Source organism: Mus musculus, chromosome 2 (assembly GCF_000001635.26).
Source record: "Mus musculus strain C57BL/6J chromosome 2, GRCm38.p6 C57BL/6J".
NCBI classification, from domain to species: Eukaryota; Metazoa; Chordata; class Mammalia; order Rodentia; family Muridae; genus Mus; species Mus musculus.
In genome coordinates this window covers 58,472,500-58,494,095 of record NC_000068.7, presented here as the reverse complement: position 1 = coordinate 58,494,095, position 21,596 = coordinate 58,472,500, and the positions used below count along the sequence as shown (strand labels likewise).

The 21,596-nt window shown below is 44.4% G+C and overlaps 1 protein-coding gene across 6 annotated transcripts in view, besides 1 other annotated feature; it reads left to right on the top strand.

Moving 5' to 3' along the window:
• Positions 1 to 21,596, top strand: part of Acvr1 (activin A receptor, type 1) — a 120,391-nt gene that overhangs the window by 72,733 nt on the left and 26,062 nt on the right. For all 6 annotated transcript variants that reach the window (NM_001110205.1, NM_007394.3, NM_001110204.1 and 3 more), the window contains 3 exons: positions 14,168 to 14,431; positions 16,280 to 16,491; positions 19,824 to 19,923. In NM_001110205.1, coding sequence (NP_001103675.1) covers positions 14,168 to 14,431; positions 16,280 to 16,491; positions 19,824 to 19,923 — 576 coding nt within the window. The remainder of the gene's footprint in view (positions 1 to 14,167; positions 14,432 to 16,279; positions 16,492 to 19,823; positions 19,924 to 21,596) is intronic.
• Positions 6,177 to 8,561: an enhancer, noted in NCBI's record as "VISTA enhancer mm1599". NCBI's record gives its function as "enhancer in: hindbrain (rhombencephalon)[7/9] | forebrain[7/9] | limb[8/9] | eye[5/9]" and the evidence as "EXISTENCE:transgenic organism evidence [ECO:0001131][PMID:17130149]".

Here is a 21,596-nt window from a genome sequence, read left to right as displayed (position 1 = left end):
TTTGGAGGTATTTAAAAGCAGAGACAACCCCGGTTTATTGACTTGACGACCTACGGTTAGATTTGAAGACAGCAAGGAAGTCCGGACTTAGGCACAGATTTGTTGCAGATTTTGCTCCTAAATTATTTTCTGTGTTGACTGGATTGCGGACTTTCCAGCCCATCGGCACGCAGACTTTCCAGCCTAATTACCCAATGGAGGAGGGAAGGGATACGTTCAATGGACTTTTTGTTAGGGTCCACAAAGGTGCCCCTCTTTGCCAGGAGGGGGAAGAACAGAATGAAGCTTTCTTTGGGTTTCTCGCTATTGAGGCTTCAGGAAGTTCTTGAAGAGGTGAATGAGAGTAAAAGAAAGGTCTCAGTATTGAGTCCGTCGCTCCCATTTCTTGTTGCTGTGCTGTCAATTTATCCCTTTTGTTCAGAAGAACGTCTTTTGCTTTACCATATCATCAAATTAGTTTCGTAAAGGAGAGATGTGAGATGCAGTAGACCATTTGCCATCAGTAGAACGTAAGCTGAACTAGAAGTGGCATACACACTCTCCCAAAGTTGCTTCGGTTTTTGTTTGTTTGATTGTTTGATTTGTTTCTTTCTTTTTTTTTTTTTAATTCTGTTTTGTTTTGTTTTGTTTTTCGAGACAGGGTTTCTCTGTATAGCCCTGGCTGTCCCGGAACTCACTTTGTAGACCAGGTTGGCCTTGAACTCAGAAATCCATCTGCCTCTGCCTCCCGAGTGCTGGGATTAAAGGCGTGCGCCACCACCGCTGGGCTTGTTTGTTTGTTTGTTTGTTTTTAATCAAGGTTTTTTGTTTTTGTTTTTTTTGTAACGAAGTGATTGTCTTTGAACTGCTGCAAGGTGCACAGCCTCAACAAAGGTTTCTTTCAGTCACTCCTTCTTGGGGAATGTTTGCTTCCGCCTTAAACTAGAGCCATGTCCACTAATTTAGTGGAGACGTTAAGAGCAGAGTAGGTAGTATTCACCAAAACTAAAGATCAAATAAAATCATGAATGGAACAAATGTTCAGGCAGATGAAGTGAGTTTTGCATGGGGTCAATCACCGTATGTAGGGCAAAAGTGTCCAGGCCTTCTCTTTTGTGAAGGTGGCCTCTAATGTGTGAAAGGCCATTTTCTCTATAGAAAAACTAGTGACACAGGACACAGGAGGCCTGTCAGGTGTCATGTTAACATCTTTCACTTTTGAGCGGGTGCAAAAGTACTGTGAAAAAAAATTAGAAATTAACTTGAAAATCTCAAAGCACTGCTAACTGCACTCCAGTTCTCCCACTGTAGCCTGGGCTGACCCAGTCAAGCTTCCACAGATAATGCTTATTCCGAACTGTCCTAATTATCCAGAACTCAAGCCATCCAAGACCATGTAAGACATAAGGCCACGTGCTTTTCCTAGTTCTCACTATGACTCATGGCAAGAAACATTTGGGGTAGGACCAAGGGCAAGCATAGAGACCCACATATCTGAAAAGATAGCATCATGAGGCAGAATTATTTCTCTTCCTCCTTAATTCAACCCATTATTTTTCACAGAAAAACAAAAAACGAAAGAAGTCTAGCTTGCCTTTACTACTGTGTAATGGGTTAAAATTGTAGCTTTATAGGGAAAAGGCCCAGTGAGCTCCCTAATAGTCTCTGGATCCCGAGCTTAGGCACTGGAGCTGCTCTACAATCTAGATAGATTCTATCTGCCCCTGTCTGTCTGTCTGTCAGTCTGTCTATCTATCTATCTATCTATCTATCTATCTATCTATCTATCTATCTATCTATTTATCTAGCATCATCTATCTATCTATCTATCTATCTATCTATCTATCTATCTATCTAGCATCTATCTATCTATCTAGCATCATCTATCTATCTATCTATCTATCTGTCATGTCTCTATCTATCTATCTATCTATCTATCTATCTATCTATCTATCTATCTATCTATCTATCATGTATCTATCTATCTATCATGTATCTATCTATCTATCATGTATCTATCTATCTATCTATCATCTATCTCTTTCTCTCTATCTATCATCTATCTATCTGTCTATCATCTATCTATCTATCTATCTATCTATCTATCTATCTACCTATCTATCTAGTATCTATCTATCTATTCATTTTTGCAATTTCCTCCTCTCTCTCCAAGCCAGTTGATTTGACCAGAAGAGAGGGAAGTTTATATTTACACCTTTTCAGCCTGTGTCGAAATCCTGGGACATCTGTGCCCTGATTCTAATCAGCTGGAGAATGTCTCCCAGAGCTAATGCTGCAGATAGGGCTTTTGTGGGCTAGTGTGGAACATGAACTTGACAGGATATGTGTATTTGAGGGGTGTGCGAGGGAGAAAAGGAACAGGACTAAGACAGGGAGATGGTTCTCTTGGGAAATTTCACCTTAAACAACAGCTGCTCTCCTGTAGCTTTTACTCGAATGGTAATTTTGGTGGGAGGGGCGGTGGAAATGGTCTTTTCCTTTTTCTCTTGTTTTGTCTTCTGTGTTCTGGTTCCTACTCTAGGACAAATTGAAAACCACGGAAACCCACACATTTATTCAGAGAAGTTATGACGAATAGAAAATGACAGCACTCCATAATTGGGTTTTGAATTTGGCTTATGAAATGTAAAGCCCTGCAGAATGCCCTGTAGCCTTCTAGTCATGATTCCCTTCCCTTTGACATCAGAAATGCACAGTTTCAGTTCTGCAAGTTAGGATAGTGCTTGATGGTCTGATGGTGTCAGTTAAAATGAATCTGAAGGAAAGGCTCTTGGCTGAGGATGGGAATCAGGAAAGCAACAAAGCCCATCATCATCCTTGAGCCATCTTTCTTTGTGTTGTGCAGCTGTTTGAGTGTTTCACCTTTCTGTGTTCCTTATCGTGTTATACAATGGAGGCAGACTCTACTTGCACCTTGTTGGTGCAAGGAAATACATGAAGCAAGTGGTTCACAGAGTAAGCTTTAGACCAAGGGGCTGAGGGTTGGTCGTGTGCACTGTGTTATCTCTAGTGCCTAAGACATTGGCTCATCTACTGTGGTGGTTTGAATGGGAATGGTCCCTGTAGGCTCATATATTTGAGTGCTTAGTCACCAGGGAATGGCAGTATTTGAGAAGGATTAGGAGGTGTGGCCTTGTTGGAGGAAGTGTATCACTGGGGGAGAAGGGGGTGGACTTTGAGATTCCAAAAGCCCAGGTCAGTCTTAATCTCTATCTCTTTTTCTACATCTCTGGATCAGGATGTAACTCTCAGCTACTGTTCGTGCACAATGAGTGACACCATGTTCCTGCCATGCCCTCGGCACAGTAATAATAGGACTATGTAAACAAGCCCCCAGTTAAACTCTTTAATAAGAGATGCCTTGGTTATGGTAGACCAGCAATAGAACAGTGATCAAGACATCTGTCATTAGTGCTCAGTAAACATTTAACAAACAAATAAAAATGTTCTCTCTCTCTCTCTCTCTCTCTCTCTCTCTCTCTCTCTCTCTCTCTCAAGTCATTTACTTTGAGTTTAGAACCAGAGTTGGTTAAGAGCCTCCAGTCAGTGAGTTACCAGTGAACATCAGCTGTGAACACAACCACATTTGTGATGCATGTGTAACAAGTGGATTTTGGTGTCCAGAAGTCACAACCCAGCTGTATAAACCTGAGGTTACAGCACCATCCTCCCCATACAGGAGGTTCTCACCTTAGAGGTTGGGGTTGGTAGTCCAGGGAGGAAGTGCTGTAGGGTCGAACAGGCACTGAACCAGCAAGGGAGGGATTCAAGAGTGCCTTAAGGCAGGAGATGGTGGAGTCCTGAGAAGTGAGAGCACAAGGTAGGGGGTGGAAAGGATTGTGGGGAATGAGAGTCAGGAAAGGGATTCCCCAGGATTTCGAGTTCTAGACCTATAAGAGTGCCTGAGGTGACTGCTACTGAAGGCAGTGGTGAGTTCCAGAATAGGCTGATGGGGTTAGATCATGGGCCATGGCAAGATGAGGAGAAGGAATAAGAGAAACAAGTCCTTCCTTGGCTAATGAATGTATTCATTTCTTCATTACTTTGTGTGTGTGCATGCACGTGTGTGCACGTGCCCTCACATGCCGTGTCGTGATCAGAGGACAGCTTTGTACAGTAGTTTCCACCTTCCATGTTCATGTGGCTTCCAGGGATTGGACTCAGGTGGTCAGGCTTGCACTCGTACCCCTTGGTCTATGTCACATGGCGACTGCTGCAGTTTTGAAGCAAGCTGATCTTCCTGCTGTACTTTCAGAGGCATCCCAAGCAACACAACCAAGTCGGCACAACTGGGAAAAACAAACAAAACAAGTAAATTCAGGAAGTAGAGCTTCCTCACTGGTAGCTCATACATGATACAACACCAGCGGCCCAGCAATGCTAACCTAGTCATTCCACAGCCAGGTTCCTTATGGAAACAAGTCTGGGCTGTTGACTTCTCCAGCGACTTTTGCAGGACACTTAAACCCTTCGGAGCTGGCCCTTTGTTCCCAGGTTGCCATGGAGTGTCAATAAGAGCGGCTCAGAATAACCCAGACAGTGAACTGAGAGGTGCAGCTTGCTTGCCGGCATGCCGGCTGGCCAGGTTACACTGGTTTCCTTGCTCTCAACTTGGGAGGAGGCACTGGGCAGCTGGTTGGCTTGGCAGCTGGGCAAGGTGCATGTCTGTTGGCTGCCCAGAGTTTGAAATACAACCAAGGCTTGCCTCCCTTCCGAGCATGGCAGCTGATAGCGTCTGAAACTTGTCCACTGAGCACCTGTCACTCTGTATACTAGCATCTGGCCCACAGCCATTCGGGACAATGTGGACGCACTTGGTAGACAGGTGAGGTGCCGAGCAGTTTTTTAATAGTTCCTAGGAAGATCTGGGGACTTTGGTCCTACTTAAAGAGTGAAAAGAACATAACAAACAAAGAAAAAGCAAGCAAGCAAGCAATGCGTTTTGGGCAGGTTCATGTTATCCTTGTAGTTGATGGGTTCTCAGGGAGTGTCTATGCCAAGCATGGTTGGAAGGCTCCATATCTCTCTGGGCTCAGTTAAATAGTGATCTAACAGACTACAGCTTAAGTTTCTCTTAGAGGGAAAACCAGGCATAATTTCTGCTTTAGAAAGTGAAGCATTGAGTTAACCTGCTCTTCAATTCCCAGTGATTGTCAGTGGATGGCTCCTACGAGGAGTTTCCTTGTTAAGCCATGATTTCTCAGGATTGTGGGTTTGTGCATTTACAGAACGAAATCACACTGTGCTGGGTACCATCTCTCCCTTGGAAACTCCTTCCGGTTCCTTCTGGGTTTTCGTTTCTTCAGTGGGTGTGGCATGCTGTGGAGATGGAAGTAGGCCCTGCAAGGAAATACTTCTGAAATGACTGCTGGTATTAGAGCTACTATTTAAAAGTGACCCTTCATAGATACTTGGGTTATCTTTAGGCCGCCAGTGATCCCGTGGCTACAAGAGCCAAAGAGAGTCTGCGGAAAGTCTTGCCTGTTGTGTTTAGATATCCCTGCTCCCCAGCCAGAGGCCTCGTGACACAGCTCAGATCCAAGATGATTGTAGAAGCTAGGAATGGCTCGGCATGCTGCAGGGATTGATGTGGGAGGGTTGAAGGAGAAGCCCATGCATAGCCACATGAACAAGGCTTTCTCGTTCCACACCGAGTGTAAGCACCTGGAACCTATGTTTAGGCTGGGCTAAAAGAAAGGCTCAAAATGGCCCAAGCTCAACCTTCTCATGGTGCCTATGGTATCTTTAGTCTATGACTAATAAGCCAGATTTTCCCAACGTGTTGACTTTTTTTTTAATCATTTACATTAGATTGATAGGGAAGGAGTTTCCAAGGTTGCAAACGTCTGCACAAATATGCACAAGGCATAGACATATGCAACCGGGAGCATGGGATCCTGTCTCCATTAGCTAGCAATGGGACTCAGGACTATATCAGGACTTAGGAATGAATTGGGAAATTGGGTGGGATATGGAGCTAACAGTAAAAGAAGTTGGGACTGTGCTCAAGTTCTTTCTCATTTTCTTAACTTAATTACTTTATTTCTATCTCGGATAAATGAAAGAAGTCTTGACTTCATTGTTTCCTTTGCTTCTCAGGGGTAGCGTAGGGTAGGGAGCATGAGAAGAGAATTTGCTAGTTCAAGACATTTTACCTTCACTTTTGGGCACTGCAGCAGGCCTCTTCTGGGACTTGTTAAGCAAACTGGAGCCCTGCACAGTGCTAGGAGGGTTTATCTCTGGCTACAATAACCCTGAAGGGTAGAAGGATGGGGTAGAAGTTTTCTATGGTTTCTAGGTCCCACATTGATGATCCTGTAAGGGATCTGGCTCCCGAGTCCCTGTCAAAGGTTAGAACGGGACACAGGGGAAAGAACTGCAAAGGCAGGCACCGGGGCATTCAGTCACTCCTTCACTGGCTAGCCTGTGTGGAGAGGTCCTTGTTTAATGGGTTTTTGTTGTTGTTGTTGTTGTTGTTTTTTGTCAAACTGAAAACTCCAGTTTAGAACCAGGTAGGAAATCTTAGAGGCAAGCCCACAGAAATGGGAGAAGCAACAGAAGCAGCTGGCCAAGCCACTACCTCTCTCTGAACCTTCACAGTGCCCAAGGCTAAGACAGAGGAGCCCCCAGCCTCCTGCTCCTATCTCTTTCCAAATCCAAAGAGAACAGCTTCTCGGAACCATTCCTAGCTTACTGGGACTGTGGCCTTCTTCCTTCTGGCTCTGTCATGCTCCCTCAAGGGCAGTTTTGTTCAGACACTGGCACTGGCTTGTGCGGAACACCAGTAATATGTTTGGCTCGTGAAGATATTCTTCTAAATGTAACTCCCTTCAGGCCTGTAACCCTTTGTTCCGTGAAACATTGCTTCAAGAGGTCTGAAGGCGAAGTGAAGAGGTGTGGTTATCTTGTGATTTTCTTCCAGCTTGCGGAGTTGCCTAGGTTCAGTGTAGCTAAGTCTGCGCTGCTTTCAGAGGGTCATAAGAAGCCTGGCAAAGCCTGGCCCATATTGTGTATGGCCACTACCCGTAGTGTTTCTTAATCCCTTCGACACTTGAACACTGGCTGAACTTTTGGAGGTGTGGCTGCTGCAATAGGCTTCATATGTGTGGATTATTTCAGAGACAAGGAGTCAGCCCAGGCACAAATTAAACAGACGACACCTCCCCCTCCCCCACTCAGCTTCAGTAGTTCAAATGCAGGCTGACGTGGGGAAACCTCATCACCTGAGGCAAAGCACAAAGGGAAAAGTGCAGACTCACTCCTTCCCATTCCTCCCTAATTTACCGGTGGAAAGATGGTGGAAAAATGGCAGCAAAGACCAGGGGCAGATTTCCTCCGGGAGCAGCCAGGTGCTACATGGCTCTCTCTAAACTGATTGGACTCGAAGGCACTTACTGTGTGTGTGTGTGTGTGTGTGTGTGTGTGTGTGTGTGTGTGTGTGTTAATGACCTTGATCACAAGAGCATCTTAGCAGCCCAAAGTCCACAAAGCAGCCAGCCAAACGAAGACCACCCGCAAAGCCCAGCTGTTTTATGAGTGCATTAAAGAGTTCCTTATTTACTTCTGGCCTCTGGTAAAAAAACAAGCGCTCTCTCTCTCTCTCTCTCTCTCTCTCTCTCTCTCTCTCTCTCTCTCTCTCACACACACACACACACACACACACACACTCTCACAAACACACACACACACACACACACACACACACAAATCTTATGCTCTCATAGCAAGTACTGAGTAGTGAACAGAGTCGGTGGTGTGACAGGCCCCTCTAGGAAGACATGATTTGCACGGACATGCCAGTAGGTGACTAAGCCTTGCCCGAAGATCTGTGTTGACATTTGAAGACTTTATGGGCCCAGTCTGCTCAGAAAACAGCTTCAGGTCTCTCCCTACCCCTGAATGTTTTCTGTGAATGGAAAATTCATGCTGAAGCAAATGTCCACCAGGTTGGTACTGCCAACTCCGGAGGCTGCTGCTGCTGGTAGCTGTGGGTTCCGTCCTCATGTTGTTGAGCATCAGAGCAAAGGGCCATCAGCCCTGGAAGATTCAGGTGCTGGGCCCAAGCAGGCAAAGTGAGATCCTTTCTCGGTAGGTTCAGAGGCTTCTATAAAGAAAGCACCTGGAATTCTGTACCAGAAAGAGGCTTCCTGAGGGCTCCCAGGATCTGAAGAGGGCAGGGTGGAGAGCTGGGTGAGTCAGACTATAGAGTCTGTCTTGTGAATAATGGAAGCCAGAGACCATCAGGCCTGTGTGGTTGCATGAGCGGGCATGCCACTCACGGAGTTAGAGAACACTCAGGAGAAACACATTTGGAGTAGCTACATCCTGAGTTCACAGTTCTTGGACTTGCCTGTTGTTCTTTCTATTTCATAGTCTTTTTTTTTTTTTTGACTATTTCTTTTTTCTCATAACTCTCTTGAAATTTATTAGTTTTTTGGCTGTATAACTTTACTAAGATTCAATATTTCTGGTTTTTTTTTTTTTTTTGGTTTTTTTGAACTAAGATGCTGATTTCCTAAAGGAGTATGTAGATTAAGAGAGCATTTGGGCCCCTGGTGTATTTTGTCCCTGAATGTATATAGCCTGCCTTCTTGCCAGAGGATCAAGTGCCCTTCAGTGGGCATTCCGCATAGACCTTTGTGTTCCTGTCTGAGTTGCAGGCTTGCTGGCAATGAAACCTGGCATTGCAAAATCCTTCCTTAAGTCTTTGTTTAATGCCAGAGATCTCAAATGCTTGCAGATTCTGGAGAGGTGCCAGACAGGGCTCCTAGATTAGGAGCCGGGTGGAAGGACTCCCATAATCTATACACCTAATATAAACTGCCATTTCAAATGAATGAATCGTTTGGACTGCTGGAAGGAGGCCAAGGATGTTTGGAGTTCCCTTTTTTTAGCTTATACAACGTCTGCACTATTGGGCTTTTACACCCACCTTCTAATTACTGCATTATTATCTGCACCCTTCGAGGTCAGATAAGAACTCAGCCTGTCCTCTTTGGTTGACCCTTAGCACAGGGTCCTGGCTCATCTGTCTTGTATCAAAGGTCTTCATGGAGAAGGTGGGCTTTCATGCACCCTACAGAACGATAAATCTGTTTGAATGCCTGAAGCATTACGCAGCACACCACTAGACGGACAGAGACAGAGAGGTCTGCAGCATCATGCCTCAACTGCTGATGGCCCAGCTCAACACAAACGTGAATAATTTTGCTACCAAACGCAAGATTGTCCCCAGCTATGAGCAGTCTGATGAAGTTCACGCTGCTCTTTGCTTTGCCAGTCTGGAGTCATCTCCTAGTAGGTGTGTCCAGATGGTGAGCTGAGTCTTGCCCAGAACAAGAAAAATCTTTTAAAAGACTTGGCTGCTGTGGACTCCTGGGGACTCCCAGTTTGTGCCTCTGGCTCTGCAGAAGAACCTCAATCTTCTACCACCCTGGAGGTTTCCTCCCTGGAAGAGGGGGGAAGCAGCCATCCTTTGCGGTCAGAATTCTCCAGGTTGTTCCTAGCCAGCTCCAGCTGTGAGCATTTTCACACGGCCCTGGTTCTGGTGATACAAAGAGCAGAGAGCAAGCTGAGCCAGCCATAACACTGAGTAAGTCTGGGAGGTGCCTCTTAGAACAAACAATGTGGGTGAGCTGTGCAGAGAGGGAATACCTCTGGCATGACATTTAAATTACTGAATTATTTAAATGAATGTCAATTAGGCAGAGTAGGCTTGCTGCCTTCTGCCAGGGCACTTCCTGGTTATTCACACAGGCAGGTGTAAGACTTTATTCCCTTCAGATATCACACTTCCTGTTGCACCGTGGAGAGGCAGCACACAACACAATTATCTACTTCTTGACGTCTGCGTTATCGATATCAGGGTCTGAGAGGTTCAGAACCCACACATTCTTATGGGTAGCCCTTGAAGGTATCCCCTAGCCCAACACCCAGCCCAAATAAAATCTTACAGGTCCACACACGTTATAGTGAATGTTAGGTTAGACCAGACTGAAAAAGTGAGTCATGGGTACTTTGAGGCTTGCTGTACCTCTGTGAGTTGTGGATATTAAAATCTAAGCATGTCCCACCGTCTGCCTCCCGTTCAGCCTTTGCTGAGTTAGCAATCCTAATTCAGAAAACCCCTTTGGCACCTCTTCACACTAACCCAGGTTGCCAGATGAAATTGCCATTGTGTGTGTGTGTGTGTGTGTGTGTGTGTGTGTGTGTGTGTGTGGTGTCTGGGAGGGGATGTCCTTTTTGTTTGTTTGTTTTTGTTTGTTTGTTTGTTTGTTTTTTCAAGACAGGGTTTCTCTGTATAGCCCTGGTTGTCGTGGAACTCACTTTGTAGACCAGGCTGGCCTCGAACTCAGAAATCCACCTGCCTCTGCCTCCCAAATGCTGAAATTAAAGGCGTGTGTCACCACAGCACGGTAGGGGATGCCATTCTTAAATTATGAATTGAAAGTCTTCATTTATATTTGTGTGTTTGTATAAAATAAATACATAAAGGATTTGCTAATTCATTTTATGGGGATGTACCAGTTAAGGAAAAGAAATGCTGGGAGAACAGCGTGAGAGAGCCAGAATCACTGGAGGTTTTGTACTCAGTGCTAACTGGGGTTTGGCTCCTGGTTCCATATCAAAGATGGAGTTAGTGGTTATATCCCACGAATAGCCATTTTCCCTTGGCCACTTTTCTTTGTCTTGAGTGTTGAGAGCAAGGGTATGTAAACCATGGGTTTTGACATTTGATTGAGAAGAGTCACCAACAGAAAAGCAGTCCAGTCCCTAACTCTTATTTCTGTCTGTATAAATGTAAGAAGTATGTAGGAGGTTGTAGGAGACTTAGGGAGACTCTGCAGGAGTAAATGCTGATTAGGGTTAAAGCTGCTTCACACCTCTGTACACTGCACAAGTGGGTTTAGTGAGTTGAATTTCACTACATGTTAAAGTTACTTGAGGCTTCTTGCTTCAGGTGAAATTCTTTAGGTTATAGCCCAGACATCTGTCACACACTCTCTATTTTATCCTGTCAAAAACAAGAGACCTTGAGAAAGCAGTGTTTTTTCCTATGTCTATGGATATAGAGTTTAATTTAGGCTGCAACTTTGAAACTAGCTCTCACTAAGAACTTATAATTAGACTACAAAGTGTGCCTTGGACCATACAGTTATTTATGTGTATTGCTTTACTTCTTTGTTTATTGTGATGCTGTGGATGAGTGGTTCTCACTCAGTGGGCCATGACCCCTTCACAAGGGTTGTACAAGGCCATTGAAAAACATAGATATTTACCTTACGATTCAAAACAGGAGCAAAATTATAGTTATGACGTGGCAATGTCCTAGTTAGGGTTTTACTGCTGTGAACAGACACCATGACCACAACAACTCTTATAAAGGAAAACTTTTAATTGGGGCTGGCTTTTAGGTTAAGAGGTTTAGACAGCAGAAAGTAATTGAGACACTAGGCCTTGCTTAAGCTTCAAAGCCAAACCCCTAGTGACATGTTCCTCCAACAAAGCCACTTCTACTTCAATAAGGCCACACCTCCTAATAGTGCCACTCCCTATGGGCCTATGGGGGCCATTTTTATTCAAATCACCACAAGCAACAAAAATAATGTTATGGTTGGGAGTCACCAGAACATGAGGAACTATATTAAAGGGTTGCAGCCTTAGGAACGTTGACAAGTACTGCTGTAGGTAAATCTAGGGCACCTCCGGCATGCGTCATGTGCTCCTCTGTGAACCGTACCATCCATTCTATAGGCCCAGTGATGAGTGAGATTGTTACAGTTTGTTGTTATTTATAGTAGTCCTTATATACAATATGGTGACTAACTGTATTTGATTATCTATTATCATTCTGTGAAATAAGTCACTCTTTATCTTATTTTCATTTATCTCTTCCTCACAACACTAACTCTTCGTTCCCCAGCCCAGCATCAGCCAGATATACTTTTCAGTATATTAGGTATGTTTTTGGAAACGTGTGATTAAAAACCATTTACAGTGAAAGTGTTTGTGTTTTAAATTTGCACCAGTTGCCTTATTTCAGTCTTTAAAATACAGTCATCACATTCTTTTTCAGGTCACACACAAATCAATGTGATGCCTTTAACTTCCTCCACAACTCCCCTCCCCTATCCAGTTCCTTCAAAGAATGGTCACATGTTGGGCAGCATGGTTGACAGGTCTTGGCCCAGCTTCATCCCGTTCAAGAGTGGCAAGCATGTGTAGCTCCCTAGAAATATTACCTTTCAACTCTCTTTTGATAAGTGTAAACTTCTTGCTAGATTGTGTCAAATAAAGATGATCTCTTTGCTCATTAAAGGTTTTTCACTCATTAAACATGTCGGAAAGCTCTGGATTCTGAGGGTTAGGCTGGTGACGTACTTAGCACCGGCAGTGGCTATTTTAGATTTTCTGCTTTCAGGCATGTCTTTGCTCTGGGATGAGCCCCTTGTGGTTTTCAAAAGAACTCACAAGTCAATTATAAACAGAAGGACGTGTCTGTGTGCCTGCGTGTACTTACGCTGTGGGATGTAGCACCCACACGACAGCGGGCAGGGAACTATATTTCCACTTCTTTGAAGAGGGAAGAAGAAAGATTAGCAACAGTTTTCTTTTCTTTTTGAGATAACCCACATCTCTGTACACACCCACATAAATCTGTGTAAGTGAACTTGACATTTTTACTTTAAGGTCTTCTCTTAAAAGCACCACTACCTGATTTCCTTCTCTCCTCTTTCTTTCTCGCTTCCCCTTCCCCTTCCCCTTCCCCTTCCCCTTCCCCTTCCCCTTCCCCTTCCCCTTCCCCTTCCCCTTCCCCTTCCCCTTCCCTTCTTTTCTTTCTTTTTCTCTATCTGTGTCTTTGTGTCTCTATCTTTGTCTCTGTTTGTCTCTCTGTCTCTGTCTCTGTCCTGGCTGTCTGTCTGTCTCTCTCAAAAGACAATTATCTCACTCTCTGTGCCACAGACCTTGGACAAGCTCTGGGGGCTGAATTTCCTTGAGTAGGGCTTTGCTGACCGTGGCCTTGGCTAAGGAACAGCCTTAAGGACTGGCCTCTGTGCACACTCTGTCTTCCCTTCCCTTCCCTGCTGACTAAAAGTGTTGGAAGTAGCAAGTCTGAACCAGTCATCCCGATGAGGGAGGAGGGACGAGATGTGAAAGCGGAACTGCAAATGAGTGTTTTCAGAAGGCAGTTGGGAGGGCGAGGGGGTGATGGTGCAGCCTCTGCTGTGACTCAGCTTCTTGACATCGCCAGGGACTACCTGGTCCCTGGTGCTACCTGCTACCTAATTGTTACATACAGCTTTCTTCCCTTTGTTTGGGCCCTTGGACTGAGTGTTTAAAGCCAGTTTCCCCCCATGTTCTTTACCAGTTGACAATTCCTCTTTTTTTTTTTTTTTTTTTTCTTTTGTTTTTCAAGACAGGGTTTCTCTGTGTAACCTTAGCTGTCCTGGAACTCACTCTGTAGACCAGGCTGGCCTCGAACTCACAGAGATCCGCTGCCTCTGCGTCCCGAGTTCTGGGATTGAAGGCGTGCATCACCTCTCCTGGTTATCAGTAGATGATTCTTAAGAGCTATTTGTTAGAATTTTAACCAGTGCACAAACACAAGTGTTCTCATCACAGGTGGTGGTCTAGTGTCTAGCTGAACATGACAGTAACTCTGGTTTGTAGCTACAAACTCTCGTACAAGTGTGTTCTGAAGCAGTTAAGTTCTGAAACATCATTTGCTTACAAGTACAGAGCTAGCAGGAACTGGTGCTAACTGTTGCCAAGTATTTATTTAGGAGCCCCCCCCCCCCTACACTTTTTGTATAAAATAACTTTGCCAGGCATTATGTTGCCATCAAATATTTAGTTTAGATTCAGGAATTATGGATATGGGAGAGGGACTCCATGTCAGGAGTCTGGGCATCACAATGCCACTCTCTGTGCTAGCATAATCCTCGGGAGGATGGATGGATGCACAACGTAAGGCAGATACATTCATAGACTGAGATGGAGCTATTGTTTGAGTGACAATCTGGAGTGTAGACGCTGGTCAGAGTCGATGGTTCTGTGATTGGGTTTGGGGTGATCTTAGGGAAACCTGTTTGGATTTTTTTTTAACTCTGAAAGGGGCGAAGCTCATAGAACTGAATTGTTTCTCCTCCTCACCTCTCCTTTGCAGATGAGAAGCCCAAGGTCAACCAGAAACTTTACATGTGTGTGTGTGAGGGCCTCTCCTGCGGGAACGAGGACCACTGTGAAGGCCAGCAGTGTTTTTCTTCTCTGAGCATCAACGATGGCTTCCACGTCTACCAGAAGGGCTGCTTTCAGGTTTATGAGCAGGGGAAGATGACGTGTAAGACCCCGCCGTCACCTGGCCAGGCTGTGGAGTGCTGCCAAGGGGACTGGTGTAACAGGAACATCACGGCCCAGCTGCCCACTAAAGGTTCCCATGGCTCCTTCTATTACTAGATCAAGGGGTTTTGTGAGGGTTGCCCCAAGTCTGTGTGGGTTAAGGATCTGCGTAGCCAGAAGCATTCTTCCGACTTGCTGAGCCAGAGCTGCTGGGCCATGGAAGGTCACTCTGGGTGAGGAAGACAAAGGCATGGCCTTTGGGATTGAAAAGGAGAGTGATGTTTTGGGGAAAGTGAGTGATGTGACATGCATCCAGAGGAAGGGTGAAGGGGACGGATTCGCTGACTGCAGGTCATCACAAATGGGTGTATGGGGCATGTGTGTTTCGAGAGAAGTAGGAACACTAGCTTGGTGTCTGTGTGAAGTGCCTTTCCCTTGTTAAGAAGAAGATGAAGGAAGCCTTGCCCACCCTTCCAAATCAGATCCCTAGCCTTCTGAAACAGAAGTCAGATGAGGGTGTGTATGAGCCCTGAAGTTATGCCATTTCCCCTCATGTATTTCTTATGGATTCTGAACCCTTTGGAAGTCGGTCTTCCTCTGAAACTCTTTTTCTCATATGGTGAACTCTCATTGTCTTATCTCACATTACTGTCAATATTAATATAGGCTCACCCCAAGCCAAATTTATTCTTGTAATGTACAGTACCTCTTAATAGGTTTAATTATATGATTTTGTCCTTGTGGAAGAGGGAAAGCACAAATAGGATAAGAGAGGACACACACAGCCTTCATTGCTAGGACTGTCACAAGGCAGGAAGGAGGCAAGAGGCTGGAAACCAAAAGACCAATAGGTCACATGGCAGTTTTGAAGTTACTATGACCCCCTTTGGGTAGATAGAACAGGCTACATTGGGATATAAAAATAGGATCAAACACAAGGGTTTGAAAAAGGATTGGCTATTTGAGTAATTAACTCACAGGTCATTTCCTTATGCTCACTGAGTTAATCCTTTGCTAAAAGAAGGGATGGACAGGAAGAAACATCTGTATTCACACAAAAACCTTGCCAGCAGTGTGAAGATCCTCACGAACACATTATGCTGCACACTACGCAACACCTTTACTTATGTGTTGACTTGGTTGTGTTTGTGTGTGCGAAAGCGCAGGCACACATGGCCCTGCATTTGCACATGTGTGTTGAGCATGTCAGAGGACAACTTGTAGGAATTGGTTCTCTTATTGTGTGGGTTCCAGGGATCAAACTCAGGCTGTCAGGCTTTGCAGCAACTCCTGAGACCCTCTGAGCCCTTTCACTCTCCCAACACCCAGTGTTTTCACAGAAGACATTTCCTGGAAGGAATGTCCTATTTGAGAGGCCACAATATCTGTCACTTATTAAATCACTTTTACGAATAATTATACAGATGGTATGCACTATAGAGCACCGGCCTGATTCTCAGGACTTGGGGAGTTAAAGAAACAATATAAAGGAACCTTTAAGTAGAGAGTGGATGGCTGCAGGGAACTCTGAGACAGGTCAAGCTTAGGGAGGAGATCAGCGCTTTCTCACTGGGATATTACAGTATAGAGGCTGTTCATCAGGGCTCGTTGAAAAGCATCTTTGCATCTGAAGTCCACGTTCATAAGCGTTAACATCAAGGATTATGTGTCTCTTATATTTAAGAAGCTCTTAAGCATTCATGCATTAAAATACAGTTGATTCTTGGTGGAATCCTTTCTAAACCCCAGTTCTATTTAATTGATCACTTAAATGAGTGTCTGGGCCATTGTCTAAATGTTAGGAAGTATTTTAGTTGTGAATTGTTTTGATACGTGAGATGGTTTGGTCGGGATCAGGAGCCATTACCTAAGATATTGGTAAATAACAAAGAAAACTGTGGTCTCCACGCCTACTTACTCTTTTCTTCCCATTCTCCAGGGAAGTCCTTCCCCGGAACACAGAATTTCCACCTGGAAGTTGGCCTTATCATCCTCTCGGTGGTGTTTGCAGTATGTCTTTTAGCTTGCATCCTTGGAGTTGCTCTCAGGAAGTTTAAGAGACGCAATCAAGAGCGCCTGAACCCCAGAGACGTGGAGTATGGTACCATTGAAGGGCTCATCACCACCAATGTGGGAGACAGCACTCTAGCGGTGAGTTTGTGACCCCAGAGGGAGGCCTACGAATAACGAGATGGAGGTGGACACTTTCTTGTTTTGAATGTGCAAAGCCAACAATGACTATGCAGACATGTATGGTGACTAGTCACTGGGCTAAAAGCCAAGGACATCCGTTTCAGACAGGCACTTAAGGGATGGGGCTAGGAGATTTTAGTAGATCCTTGGTGGTGACTTTTCTTTGGAGAATGTGAGGAAAAGGGACAAAGAATAGTTGGTGGACCAGAGATTCAAAGAACTTGACGTGGTGGTCTTCAGTTACTCTATTTGTAACAACAAACATTTTTTTTAAAGGAAGCATCTTTTCATTATTATTAAGAAATCCTTTTCCCTTTAGATTATGTGCATCCGCCATAATTTAGAGACTTGACATCTCCAGAAGTAGCCATTAAGATTTTGATGCTCCAGTACTGCCCCCTTGTGGCGAGTAGTCGGCTGGTTGAACCAGGGTCCTCTAGTACAACTGGGCATAGCACATACAGAGTTTAAAATGCTTGAGTAGCCAGCTTAACAAGTAAATAGGGGGAAAAGCAAACCGTTTATACCTTTTATCATTTCAACATACAATAAAATTGTTGATATATTTGATAAGTTTTCAAAGTCAGTTACCTGGTGCTAGGAACCCCCCCCCCCCCCCCCCGAGTTTACTTCCTCAGCATAGAAGATGCTATTATTTATACATTTGGAAATTTCTTCCTGGCCCGTGAGGCGGCTCCGAGGGTAAAGATGCTCACTGCTGAGCCTAATGACCTAAATTTAATCCCCAGGACTGATAGGGTAGGAGGAGAAAACCAACTCCCACAAGCTGTCCTCTGACTTCCAAATATGTACCGTGGCAAGGCTTTCCCCCTACCCCCAACAAATAAGCAAACAAATATGTGCAATAAAAATTTAAAATTACTCCTGCATTTTAAAGCTATAGCACGATACTGTAAGTGTTCCTTTAGTTACTCTTCTAAACTTTTAGTTAACTCGGGGAAGTAGGTCACTCACCATAAGCAGCCTACTATAGAGTGCAGAAGAATAAAGTAACAGCCTTCTCCATGGATACTACATGGTTTCTCTGCAAAAGACAAAGCTCTGTGGGTGTTAGGTGCGAACAACACAACCAAATCAGCTCTTTCCTTGTCACAATCTAGCTAGTCGCAAGTCAATCAAGTTATCTTTGTAATGTGATTCAGAGCTGTTTAATGCTTTGCTCCCTCCTCATCCCAGATCGTCATGCCCGCAGGCTGGCTTCACTACCTGACAAGTCCGTAAGTGCCTGGGAATTCTGTAGCTAGGCTTCCTCTACAACTGCCTTTTGTTGCTTTTCTGGAAAAGATGTACGCTAAGCAGTGGTCATCTTTGGCTCACATGCTAGACCTGGGCAGCCATAGGTACCCCCTGTAGTCAGGTGTCAGTACGTTAATAATGCTGGATCCAGGCTGGGAACTGTCTTGCCCTGATTCCTGTCCCATCAGGGTTCTGTTTGAATGAAAGAGGAACAAGTTAGCCTGTGTACATCGTTTTGCATACCAATTTGAGTTGTGATGTGGTGGAACTGGGAGAAAGGGTGTACCTTGTTTCCATGAAATGTTTGTCCAGAAGTCTGGTTTAAGGTGTAGGGGAAAGGAGGTGGGGTTTATGAGATTTTTGTAGCAGAAAGACATGACGATGATTCCCGACAGGCAAAGCAAGATGCTAATGTAGATTAGTCAGAACTGTGTTTCTCCGAGCTGCTAGCATGTCTAATTACCAAGGGCAGTAATTGGAATATCTAGTGTAAATTACTGTTTGAATAGCTTTTAGGATTTTGAAATGGGAATGAAAGCCTGCGCCATAACAGTCTTCTCAACACAGCCCAGCCACGCAGCTGACAGAGTGTCACCATATAATGACACAGTAAGGAATAACGAGATGTCCTTATTTGCTTATTTAAACAATATGTTCATTTATGTGAGCTGACAAAGAGTAACCTTGCTGAAGCTCGCCCACGGCTGGGCCTTCAGAACTTGAGGTAGGTAGGTCTTTATTAGTCTTTGCTTGATTGCCTGATGCCCCATCTCCCAAATCTGCACACTTAATTAGAACCAAAACTATGCCTCATGGAAAAGCAACAGCTCAATGTGCAGAGGGTTTTTTTTTTTTTTTTCCCTCAAAAATAATTGAACGAATAGAGTCACCAAGCAGGGCAAGAGGGAATTGTTGGGGAGACACGAAGCCTATTTCATCACATTTTTTTTCTTCTTGATTATCCTTTTGTGACTTTTAGGGGTTCTGAATTTCTTATGTTGAGTGTTTAGCTTTTGGTAATCTTACTGATCCACAGTATCTCACGGTCTTGCTCCACAGAAAGGAGAGAAGATGAAATTCACAGAAATCTATGTGTTGCTTTAATGGGCCAGTTTATGTGTTGGGAAAGGAAGAACTTTGGGCTGGGTTAATCTTTCCACCATCACCATGGCTATAAGGCTGTCTGTGCCTTAGAGATAGTCCAGGCCGGGTCCTGCCGCTGGGCCTTTGCTGAGAGTGTGAAAGAAAACTTCATGAATGAACTAACTGGCAGCCTTTTGCCAGTATGCTCATTTGGGAAATCAATGTGCGACTCTGGTGTTATGTTTTAAGTGAAATATATATATATTTTTTTTCCTGTTTCCTTTCTAATTTGCAGTTCATATGGAAAAATGATAAGTAGGTGTTAATTTAGTGACCTGCTTGTTCATATATTACCTGAAAAAAATGAGAATCTTCATCCACAGAAACACCCACGCACACACCTATAAGTACCAATTTAATGACCCACATATTATTAGAATCTTTTCATTACAGATATTACACTTGGCTCTTCATAGTCCTAATTTGCTTGCTTCCAATTAGACACCTTTAGTTTGTAAGGCAACCGAAGTAGATCACTTGATAGACATTTAGTGGACATAGCAGAATAGATAATAGTAGACAATGCCCAGCTCTTGGTGCTCAAGTATCCCCCACCCCCATTCTTCCTACTGACTCCTCACGCACAGCCCCGTAGCCTTTCTAATGTGCGCGTTAGCTTAGCTCTGTTTCCTTCCTTGCATATTTGATTAGAAAACTCTATAGAGCTTAAGAAAGAATGACTTATCCATCAGGAAAACCTGCTGTAGGTTTCGCTTCTAAGTTTCCCAAGACATATAACTAGTCCTTTCAAAGGAGATTTTCAGGCATTTGAATGGGTCACATGTCCAGAGTTGCTGGAAATCCTGTGGGTTCCCACAGCATGTATTGCAGGACGCTGAAGCGGGCACTGTTGCTCAGTGATTTCTTTTTCTCCTTGTTTTACATCACAGGAACTACTAGATCACTCGTGTACATCAGGAAGTGGCTCCGGTCTTCCTTTCCTGGTACAGAGAACGGTGGCTCGCCAGATAACCCTGTTGGAGTGTGTCGGTAATTCTATGTTTCCCTTCCTTTTGGGCAGCAGGCAATGTTGGTTGTGATTCTCGAAGTCAGCCAGGGCTTGGAAAAGTCTGCTTCTTGTTGCTTATTATTGCTTCCTCATTAAATGCAGGAGGTGCCAAGCAACCATGTGGTTATTCCACTTCAGGGGGTGTGAGACAGCCATGGGGGTCTCTGTTCTGTGTGACTCACGGTTGAGAGCTTGCTGAAGTTGTGGTAAGAGAGTCATCCCTGACTAGAACAGACAATGCCTAGCGTGAATCCACGAGGCTGCGTTGAACAGGGGCTGACTGATCTGAAGGAAATGGGCTTCTGGATAGTAAGGTCAGTTGCTGCGTCTTCCCCAGGATTCTTAGCGTCTCCTTCCTCTAACAGGAAGAGTGAGTATGTCAAGTTACTGTGTATCAATTAGACACAAGAGCTTATGAAAATATACATTTAAGAACTCGAGTGAACCTTACTATGTTTTTTTTTTAATTAAGTGCTTAGTACGAAGACCTATATACATTTTGATAGCCTTTCATTTTTCTCCCTATGACATAGTGTAGGTCAGCATATTAATTGTGAAAAAAATTGTACTCCTTTATCCGTTAAAATTTCTAAAAAAAAGAAAAAAATCTGCTGTTGCTGCATGTGGGTATATGACGTATGTGTGTGGGTGTGTGCACGCCACAGCACACGTGGACTTTGGAGGACAGTGCTGTAGAGTTGGTTCTCACACCGTACCTTTATATGGGCTCTGGGGGTTGAACTCATATCATCAGGCTTTGCGGCAAGCGCTTCACCCATTGAACCACCTCAGAGGCCCACCTTCCTTCATTGTTCAGAATGCACACACCTCGTCTGGTGTTGGGAATTATCAGAAGTACTTTAAAAAGCGGTGCAACGGTCAGTTCGGCTAGCAGGTTAGCAGAGATGCGTGAAAAGGATTTGGCACACATTCTTTGGTCTTCTGAATTGGCAGAATGAATTCCAGGAATTGTGAATTTTTGGGTCAGGCATGATTTAAGAATAATAAAATGATGATGGTGACGGCGGTGGCGGCTTCATGAATTCCATGAGGCTGGTACAGAATGCTCTTCTAGCTTTTGAGACAGGGTCTCTTCTGGCCCAGGCAGACCCAAAACTCGGTATCTAGCCGAGAATCGTCTTTTGATGCTCTCTCCTCTCTCTCTTGAGTACTGGGGGTTATTATAAGTATACATCCCTATGGCCAAATAGAGTTTTAAAGTCCTGATTTTCAGGGCTGAGGGGATGGCTCAGATAATAAGTGCTTGTTGCACAAGCATGAAGACTGGATTTTGATCCCCAGTGCCTATGTAGAAAAGCTTGCACAGTGGCATGTATGTATGTGCCTATAGTCTCAGTGCTGGGGATGCAGAAAGGGCAAGATCTGTGGAGTTTGCTGGCCAAGCAGTCTAGGTTTATCTGTGAGCCTTAGGTTTAGTCTGAAACCTGTCTCAATTAAGTAAGTGACTGAGCCAAACACCCAGTATTAGCGTCACGTATATATACGTAGCTGCCCTCCCCTTCCCATTCCCCCCACACATGAAGGACACACTTTATTTTACACTTGATCTTAGCCAAAAGGCCGAGAAGCGATCACACTTTATTTTAAATACAATCCTCAGTTTCACTATTTGTATGTGGAGTGTAGATATTTG